The 10320-nt window shown below is 44.5% G+C and overlaps 1 protein-coding gene across 1 annotated transcript; it reads right to left on the reverse strand.

Annotated features, from left to right (window-relative positions):
• Positions 1-2825: 2825 nt before the first annotated feature.
• On the reverse strand, positions 2826-9875 carry LOC138116378 (protein NYNRIN-like). Its single transcript, XM_069025649.1, has 2 exons — positions 9797-9875; positions 2826-6381 (listed from the first exon to the last, which is right to left on the reverse strand). Exon 2 carries the CDS (start codon positions 5951-5953, stop codon positions 3683-3685), a length of 2271 nt encoding a protein of 756 aa, XP_068881750.1. The 5' UTR covers positions 5954-6381; positions 9797-9875; the 3' UTR covers positions 2826-3682.
• Between the last annotated feature and the right edge of the window lie 445 nt (positions 9876-10320).

Consider the following 10320-nt stretch of genomic DNA (forward strand, 5'->3'; position numbering starts at 1 on the left):
AAATCAGGACTTTCAGACTGTTATTAAAGCATTTTAACTGGAGCTACTTCTCATCAGAAGTGGAGTAAAATAAAAAACAAGGACAAAATGCTGCCTTAAGCAAACATCCTGAAAGACTTGGGTTTCTTTTTCTACCTTAGGAAAGAATAAGCTTATTTCAAATGTAGACGATGGAGAGTCAGCTTCTGATTCAAGTGTTGGACCCTACACTACGAGTTCCAGTCAAGCTACCATTTGCCTTAAGTGGCATTTTGGCTGAATGTCTGAAGATCCATCCAGAGTCTAGTAATTACTGACGTGCAGGAAATTTGCATTTGGGAAATCATGCATCCTGTTCTCTTGCAGGTTTCCTTTCCTGCCAGTGCAGAACTTGCATGCCACTTCTATGTATCATTCCTTTTCTACAAAATCCAGTATGATTTATAAAACCTTTTGCTCTTTTTTCAGCAAGCTTTTGCTGAACTTCTGTACTCTTTCTCAAAATGGTGTTTTTATTCCTTTAGTAGCAACAACTGTGGCTGTTACATACTCTGAGAGATGGTCAGAATGCCTCTCAGGTGCAGCATCCAGTTGCCTTTGCTTGCTTTCTATTACTGCAACTTTATTCTCTGTGCCTCTTAATAGGCCTAATTGGTCTCTCTAGTTGTGCTGGTTGTATCTCACAGCATCCCCTCTTTTGTCTGGTCCTTTCTCAGACTCCATGACAGACCTGAAGTGCTTACCTTCAACCCTAACCTGATATGCTTTTGATTTTTCAGAACAGATCAACATACTGCCTTTGCTTCAACCAAGCCCATCACTGTAAGTGAAAAATTAGGTCAGGACTGCAGACATACTAGAGACAAAACTAACTGAACATTACAGAAGCCCCAGACTCTTTTAACTATCTCTGTTCAACACTGAATCAGAACTGGTGTAAACATTCCAGTTGTCCTAGAAGCTCCACAGAGATCAGCTTGAAAGGCAGGAAAGGACTCCACTACTAGAAAAGTAGTAAAGTAGGTATGTTTTATTCCAGCGCTGGGACGCATGGGGGATAGCTCCTCCAAAATCATGCGTGCCTACAGCTGTTTTCAGCTCGGTATTTATCGGGTTACAAGTTCCATATTCATTAAGTTTCCTAACAAACTCATACATATTCATCACCTAGCCCCGCCCAGCCTCGCTTCGTATTATAATGAACTCAAAAGTCATTTACATCCGCATTGCGCTTGCGCAGTGTTGTCTGGTGGTTGTGGTAGGGGTCTCTCGGGGGTCTTGTGACGAAGTCAGGGAGAGTCTTCCTCGTCTGAACTTTTCACCTTTCTCTCCTGCGCATGCTCTTTTATACCTTTGGCCTGGGTTTAAGCTTTGGGACTGGTTTGAGCTAGTTTTGGGATGAAGCAGGATGCCTGTCTGAGACTCCCCCTGGTTTTATCAGCAGTCTCTTATCTTCTTCTTCCTGCTCTGGTATGCTGACCAAGCTAGATGCATTGTTCCTAACAAACGAATTCTTTTGCTCCCCATCCCCCTGATTCAGTCCCCCCTTTTCTAAAGAGTTAGTAAATTCTTTTACTAATACTTAAATTCTTCTCCTAATGAATTTTTTGGTAGGCATTTCTTAATGTTTTCCCGTGTGCGTTTGACAAAGTAGTTAGGACTGATAGTCTTTTTAGTACTCTATAGTTCCAAATAAGTAACGCGATAGACAGCGCAAGACAGGTGCTAACCAAGGTTAATAAGACAATTATGGGGTGACATAACGTATTTAGGATACCAGTTGCGGTAGGTGACCACCCGAAAAGTGAGTCCCACCAGTTATGACTTGCGTCTTGTCTCACTCTTTGCAAAATTCTGCTGATTTCTTGTGTGTCATAATGGACAGTGACTAAGGTCTTTTCCCCGTTTCTTTGGATTTCTTTCAAAATTTCCATGAGGTCTTGATGCTTTACTAATTGCTTTACTAATGTTAGGTTCATCCCAATAGGTGTGGGTAGCAATTTATGGTAAACGGTATAGTTAGACCTTATTAATTGATGAGATACGACTGGTGCTAAATACGAAAAGTCACACCCAACAATCTTGGCAAAATTACAAATACAAAAATTAGAGTGATTCCTGGCAGTTACATTTATAACATTGTCATCTATCATCATTGAAGTGCAGGTAGTTCTTAAGCACACACAGCCTTGCCCAACATATACGAGTACAGTTTTCGGTGAAGTGTCTGGGTGGATCTCAAAGTGACATATGCCTTGTTCTGTATCAAGACATATGTCTCTGGCATCAAGTGTATTACTTTCACAGATAAATCCTTGTTGTTCCCGTGTAATACAAGATTCTAAATTCACTGTTTGCCATTTTTCTCTTACCATCCGAGCCCATACTCTATGTTCAGAGGGGTAGAAAACTGTCCCTTTATGGTTTAATCCCAATGCGACAATAGGATGAATTACATAAACTGTGGCATTCCGTATCGTAAGCACAAAGGCAGTAGCTATGTTAGTCATTGGGTCATAGGTGAAATTTACCAAGGTCCACCAGGATTGGAGCTTTCTTTCTAATTTAGTAGCATTGTTCCAAACAGCCTCTCGGATCTCAATAGGAAATACACCTTCATTACCCTCTCTTATGATTAAGGAAGCTGTGGACTGCATCCATAATTGAGCTTGTATGCAGCTAAAGGCTAATGAGACATTGTCCTGAGCTGTGCCAAGTGTGTTTAATATCAGTTCGTGATCCAGGTTGCTGATTTTTGCAAGGTCTGGGAGTATTTTTGAGACTTGCCACTGGCTGTTTCCTAATGCTAATAGGGAAGATTGTAGGGGCTGTTTTAATTTGGTCAGGTCACTGGTTGCCGTGGCCAGTTTATTCATCAGTATCTCTGAATCAATTCCATTTATAACTCCCAGCCCTGTTCCTAGCATGCCACTCAGGTCTCTCCGCATTCTGCCCTTGAGGGGGGTTTGCTTCTGCAGCCAGGCTGTCCACCCTTCAAGGGATGTTTGAATTAAAGGGGAGCAGGCTGGTTGGATTTCAGAAATGTTAATTTGCATTAGTAGTTCTACACGCTTAAGAGACCATTCTGGGTTAAACAGCAGTAATTGTTGGCCTGTGTTCCTCACTACATAAGGGCCAATCTCATAAACCTTTGGCTCAGATTTAAGTAGTGTGACCTGGGTTCGGATCTGATTGCCAGAGTAGGTCATAGTGGGCCTAGCCATGGCATTTATCTGGAATTTGAATGAGAGTCCATTACTGCCTTGGCCCCAAAGACAAACCACTTCCACAGTCTGTACTAATGTAAAATTATACCAACAGTCTGCTTCACTTGCGTAACTACAGATTTCACGGTGTTTGTCTGTAGAAGTAGTTGAGACACTGATTTGGGTTGCTTTTTTGTGAGTAGTCCCGTTAATCATTCGGCATCCAATCTTGATTTTTTCTCCTACAGTCCCCTGGAGCTGCCAAGTTCTTTGTTTTTCCCACTCTTGCTTTGTATACACTTGGTTTCCGTGTATGACTACAGTCAACAGGTTTAAATTTTTTAAATCAGAATATTTCCCCATGAGTCCAGTAACCCGCATAAAGGCTTGAGACCATATGTCTTCTCCCCTAGGAATAATTTCCTGGCTGATGGTTACAATTATAACTGTGAGAAAAACAATTTTCCGGGTTATACTTGCGTGCCACCCTAACATTTTCATTTTGTTCGAGTAAACTTCAATTTCAATTCATCCCCAGGGGTCACTTTCCAAGGGGTCTCTGGAGCCTTCTTTACTCGGGTATGGTGAATCCAGGCACTCTGTTCTCTGATCTTAATCGCGGTGTAAGTGGTGAGGAGCACCTGGAATGGTCCTTCCCACTGTGGTTCCAGAGTCTTTTCTGTAAGAGACTTAACATATACATAATCTCCAGGCTGAATGCCATGTACAGGACCGTCTAGGCCTCGACTTCGAGTTCCAGCCACATGTTTTCCAATTTCTCTAAGCTGTTTATCTAAAGCAATCATGTAGGTGGTTAGCGTTTCTTCCCCTGTTTGGGTAGATATTCCTTTCTGTACCCCATATGGTCTCCCATAAAGTATTTCAAAGGGACTTAGCTTCTCCTTAATCCTGGGCTTGGTCCGAATTCGTAACAATGCAAGTGGGAGAGATTGGGGCCAGGGTAGGTTAGCTTCTTGCCCTAATCTCACAATTTGCTGCTTAATCATATGGTTCATTTTCTCTACTTGGCCACTCGACTGGGGATGATATGGAGTGTGGAGTTCCCAGTCTATGCCTAAATGTTGGCTAGTTTGTTGTACCACCCTTGAAATAAAATGTGGTCCCCTATCTGATGACATTGTGGCTGGAACTCCGAAGCGCGGTATTATTTCTTGTAGTAACACCTTTGTTACTTCTCGAGCCTTAGCGGTCCTAGTAGGAAAAGCTTCTGGCCATCCTGAAAAAGTATCTGTTAGCACTAACAAATATCGATACCCCCCTTTTCTTGGAAGTTCTGTGAAATCAATCTGCCACTGCTGTCCTGGCCCATGGCCTCTCCCAATTTGGCCTAATTTTGGTTTAGGGGTATTTTTGGGATTAGTCTGGAGGCAAAGGTTGCACTGTCGAGTTACTTGCATAACAGTTTCGTATAAGTTTCTGGCGATAATTTTCTCAATTAAGTAATTATATAAGGCATTTGTTCCCCAGTGTGTTTTCTGGTGTTCCTCTCTAACTACGGCCCATAGCAAATGAGAGGGAACAACTACTTTTTCCCCTGCAGTGATAGCCCATCCCTCTTGGTTAAATGTTCCCTTTTCATCTTTAATCAATTTCTTGTCTTTTTTATTATATGTTGGCTTACCCTCTAGGGAAAGTTGTCCATCTGGGATCAAGGCCCCAGTTGTTGTTACTTCACCTTTTGCTGCTTCTTTTGCCTCTCTGTCCGCCAGTTCATTTCCTTCTTCCAATTCTGAGCTCACCTTTTGATGTGCCCTTATGTGCATGATTGCTACTTTCTCAGGTAGCTGGACTGCTTCCAACAGCCGCATTATTTCTTCTGCATGTTTGATGTTCTTTCCATGCGAATTTAACAGTCCTCTTTCTTTCCAAATGGCCCCGTGTGCGTGTACAACTCCAAACGCATACCTTGAGTCTGTATAGATGTTTATTTTCTTTCCTTTTGCCATCTCTAAGGCACGAGTTAGGGCGATTATTTCAGCCTTTTGTGCAGAGGTGTTTGTTGGCAGGGGTCCGGATTCTATCACCTCCTGGCAGGTGGTAACTGCATACCCAGCATGTCGCTTTCCACTGATGATGTAGCTGCTCCCATCAGTAAACCAGGTCTCTGCGTTGTCTAAAGGGGTATCCTTCAGATCCGGGCGGCTGGAGTAGGTGGCTTCGATGGTCTCCAGGCAATCATGGCGTACCGGTTCCCCTTGATTTCCACTGAGAAAGGAAGCTGGATTGACAATGTTAGTTACCACTATTTCTACATCATCTTGTTCCACCATGATAGCTTGATATTTCAGGAACCTTTGTGGGGAGAGCCAGTGCCCACCTTTCACTTCCAGCACCGCAGACACCGTGTGGGATACCAGTACAGTCATTCTCTGACCCAAGGTGAACTTGCGTGCTTCTTGGATGTTTAGCACGACTGCTGCAACAGCTCTGAGGCACCCAGGCCATCCTTTGGCTGCTGCATCTAGCTGCTTAGAGAAATAAGCAACTGCCCGTCGGTATGGGCCCAGGTCCTGTGCTAGTATTCCCAGGGCGATCCCTTGCTTCTCATGGGAAAATAGAAAGAATGGCTTACTCACGTCTGGGAGTCCTAGAGCTGGAGCTGACATGAGGGCATTCTTTAGCTGGCTGAAGGCCCGCGTGGCCTCCTTTGTCCACTGGAGATCTCTGCTTTCCTTTGTAATGAGTTCATATAATGGTTTCACGAGCAGTCCGTAATTGTAAATCCACAATCTGCACCACCCCGTCATCCCCAGAAAAGTCCGTAACTCTTTCGCTGTCTGGGGCTTTGGGGTTTGGCATATCGCTTCTTTGCGATCTTGCCCCAAAGTTCGTTGCCCAGCACTGACTTCATAGCCTAGATAGATCACTTTCCGTTTCACCACCTGAGCCTTTTTCTTGGATACCCTGTACCCTTGGAGTCCCAAGAAGTTTAAGAGGCTTACCGTCCAGGCTGTGCAAGCTTCCTCTGTTCGGGTAGCTATTAGGAGATCATCCACGTACTGCAATAGCTTCCCTTCTCCTGGTGGGGCTTCCCAGGACTCTATGTCTTTTGCGAGCTGTTCTCCAAACAAGGTGGGACTGTTCTTAAATCCCTGAGGCAACACCGTCCATGTGAGCTGGGTTTTGCGCCCACTCTTAGGGCTTTCCCATTCGAATGCAAAAATTTTCTGGCTGGCTTCATGGAGAGGGAGGCAAAAGAAGGCATCCTTTAGATCTAAAACAGTAAACCAGGTTAGTTCTGGTGTTAAGCATGTTAACAGAGTGTAAGGGTTTGCCACCACAGGATAGAGATCCTCAGTTATCTTATTAACAGCCCGTAAATCCTGGACCACCCGGTAAGATCCATCGGGTTTACGGACAGGCAGGATAGGAGTATTAAAATCAGATTGGCACTCTTTTAACAATCCCAACTGTAAGAATTTTTCAATTATTGGGCCAATTCCTTCCCTGTCTTCCCTTTTAAGGGGATACTGTTTAATTCTAACTGGTTGTTTCCCTTCTTTGAGTTTGATCTGTATTGGGGTTGCATTTTTGGCTCTCCCAGGTACATCTGTGGCCCAGACTCCTGGGAACACCTGGCTTATTATCTCTTCCCTGATTTCCTCCACAGGGCCTTTGGTTGTTAATATTAGGCTCAGTATCTCTATGTACTGTTGGTCATTTACCTCCAGAATAACTTCCCCATTCCTAAAAATAATGGTTGCTTGTAATTGTTCTAATAAGTCTCTTCCCAAGAGTGCTTTTGGAGAATTGGGTAAATATAGAAACTTGTGAATACCCCATTGTTTCCCAATTTTATATTTCAATGGCTTACAAAAATAAGCTTTTTCAGATTGGCCAGTTGCTCCGTGTACCACAATATAGTCATTCTCCACAGGCATCAAAGCTTTATTTAAAACTGAATATGCTGCCCCCGTATCCACTAAAAATTCTATTTCTTTTTCCTTGTCCCCTAGCTTCATTATAACCAGTGGATCTGCTAGGGTGGAATCCCCCGGTCCTCTTCAGTCTTCTTTCACATGTGCAACCACCCTCCCCCTTCCTCGGTTTCCTCTGTTCTGGCGGTCTTCTTGTCTTCTTTCTGGGCACTCATTTTTCCAATGGCCAGACCTTCCACAAATCGCGCATTGGTCTCTACCTAGCCGGGGTGGGCCCTGTCTGGGAGGTCCTCGTCTGGGGGGTCCTTGTCTAAGTTTTCCTCTATTCCCTTCTTCTACCACTGCTACTAATCTCCTCATCCCTTGCTTGTAGCTTTCTTCTCGATTACTGAATACCCTCCAAGCTGCATCTAAGAGAGTTTCTAAATTCCTCCCTTCTGGCCCCTGAAGTTTCTGTAATTTACGTCTGATATCTCCTGTGGATTGCCCTATAAACAAAGATACTAGCTGTTGTACCCCTACCTCGGTCCCAGGATCCAGCGATGTGTTACGGCGCATTGCATCCCTCAGACGATCCAGGAATTCGGATGGTGACTCGGAAGGACCCTGTCTTATTGCGTACAAAGCTGACCAGTTTAGGGTCTTGGGAATAGCCCTTTCCACCCCTTTTGCTATCCATTCTTGATAACCTTTTAATTTCTTTAATTCAGCTGTTCTATTCGGATTCCAGTGTGGTTCCTGGAGTGGGAAGTAATCTTTTACATCTAATTGTTGCGTTTTGTAATAGTCCTCTGCCAAGTCTCGAGCTGTTTTCAAAACTAACTGTCTTTCTGTCTCTGTTAGTCCACCTAATAACAATTGTATATCAGCCCAATCTGGATTATGCTGTTTAATTATAAGTCGCAAGCGCTCAGCAGTACTTGCTGGATCATTTCGGTAATTTTTGGCAATATTATACCATGCATCTAGGTCAGCAGTAGAGAAAGGTACTCTAATCAACATTGTATCCCCATCAGGTGCCACCGCCTCTCTCAGGGGTGCCATCAGTACCTGTTTCCTGGTTCGGGACGAGACAGGACTGCCCGGGGGAGAGGGGGTTGGCGCTGGTGTTCCTTCCGAGTCCGCATCCTCTTCCTGTCTCCTAAGGGGAGGCTTAAGCAAATCGGTTAATTCATCATCATCTTGTCCCTGAGCTGCTGTTTGATAGACTTTGTCTGACCTTATGCATCTCTGACCTATGCTGCACGACGAGCAGCAGCGCTTAATTCTTCTTTGGCCCTTTTTATTTTCTTTTTCCAGAGCTAACACCATAGGATCACTGGGGGGTTTGATTCCACAGTCTCTCTGCCATTCAGGGTGTTTTCGGAGAGAGAAAAATGCATCAGCGTAGGAAACTTCTTCCCATTTACCTTCCCGCCTCAGAAACAGCATTAGCTGAAGCAAAGTATTATAATCTAAAGTTCCGTTAGATGGCCATTTAGCTTTATTTTCTAATTTATACAGTGGCCACCACTGGGTACAATATTTTATAAGGGTTTTTTTATTTTCTGTGCCTCCAGCTCCTACTATCTCCTTCCAATGGGCTAGAATACAGCCGAGCGGGCTTGCTCTGGGGATTTCCTTACTTTGTCTGGTTCCCATCCTATTTGAGCTTACTCAAATACTGTGCCACCCCCTTCGGGTCACCTGTATCCTATGCCTTTTGCCAAGGCTGCTTGAAATCTCCCTTTTTTTTTTTTTTTTTTTTTTTTTTTTTGTTTTTTTGTTTTTTTTTTTTTCCTTTCTCCGACTTCCACAAGATCTACACTGAACTTACACCCACACACCAAGCAGGGAGTCCTCTCTATCACTCGAGCAGATAGGACACATGAATGGAGAGAGTTTTGTCCCCTAGCGTTATCTCGTTTCCACCCAAATCTTTCTTCACACTTTCTCACAATTCTTTCCCAATTTTCTTCCCGAACCTCCCAAACCTCAGGCACCAAATGCGACTTCCCACACACAATCTTTAAAATCTCAGGCTCAAAATACAAACTTTACACTGCATTACTATCCATGCAACTTGCTGTCCTCCCGTTGAAAAAGGTTCTGATACATCCACAAGAGCAAGCTATTTCTTGTACTCTTTCAAACTTTAAATTCTCTGCTGCTGGTTGTTCTCAATCAAAGGCCACTAATATTCCTGCAGAGGTTCTTCCAGTCAAGATTCCAAATTCAACGAACAAGCACTCTTCCAAACAAATGTCTCAATATCACACTCTCAAATATCACACGGCAACACGCAAGCTTCCTGTTTTACAAACGAATAAGCGACCTGATACACATCTGCACGACCGAATATACATCTGCACGACCGAATATACATCCACACCCATAAAAGCAATCCGACAACAACCAATGTCTGCACAAACATATAAACAACATTCAAACCAGCTACTAGTAGCAAAATGTTCGTAACACTCGCTTGTAATAGTTTCAGGGTCCCGCTTGTATTTTTCCAACACAGTAACAAGTTCCACCGGGACCCCCCCTTGGAATCACCCAATCCGCCCCCAGGATTGCTAGCGGCCGCTCTATCGGTCGGCGATTCCCCCTTGCCGGCCCCACCTTTTCCCTCACAGGGACTACGCTGCGCGTGGGACGTCTCCTCACGGCTTACCAGCAGCCCTGGCCACGCGTACGACTTACAGGCACCTTAAATGCAAAACATACCGTTTGTCCGCAGCTTTAGCAGGTCGTTGTCTGTCCGCTGCAGTGAGCGAGCTGAGGGGAGGAGATCCGCCAGGAAAGCCCTGGGGCGCGCCTAGGATGTCCGCTCCTCAGCCGATCCTGCAGCCGGGCAGAGTCTCTCCTGGCTGGCTCGCCAAATGAAAGGCAGGAAAGGACTCCACTACTAGAAAAGTAGTAAAGTAGGTATGTTTTATTCCAGCGCTGGGACGCATGGGGGATAGCTCCTCCAAAATCATGCGTGCCTACAGCTGTTTTCAGCTCGGTATTTATCGGGTTACAAGTTCCATATTCATTAAGTTTCCTAACAAACTCATACATATTCATCACCTAGCCCCGCCCAGCCTCGCTTCGTATTATAATGAACTCAAAAGTCATTTACATCCGCATTGCGCTTGCGCAGTGTTGTCTGGTGGTTGTGGTAGGGGTCTCTCGGGGGTCTTGTGACGAAGTCAGGGAGAGTCTTCCTCGTCTGAACTTTTCACCTTTCTCTCCTGCGCATGCTCTTT

This window comes from Aphelocoma coerulescens, chromosome 10 (genome assembly GCF_041296385.1).
Source record: "Aphelocoma coerulescens isolate FSJ_1873_10779 chromosome 10, UR_Acoe_1.0, whole genome shotgun sequence".
NCBI lineage: Eukaryota > Metazoa > Chordata > Aves > Passeriformes > Corvidae > Aphelocoma > Aphelocoma coerulescens.

Bases quoted from the DNA above. Each gene is read 5' to 3' on its own strand.
- LOC138116378 (XM_069025649.1), bottom strand. From the start codon at position 5,953: ATGACGGGGTGGTGCAGATTGTGGATTTACAATTACGGACTGCTCGTG.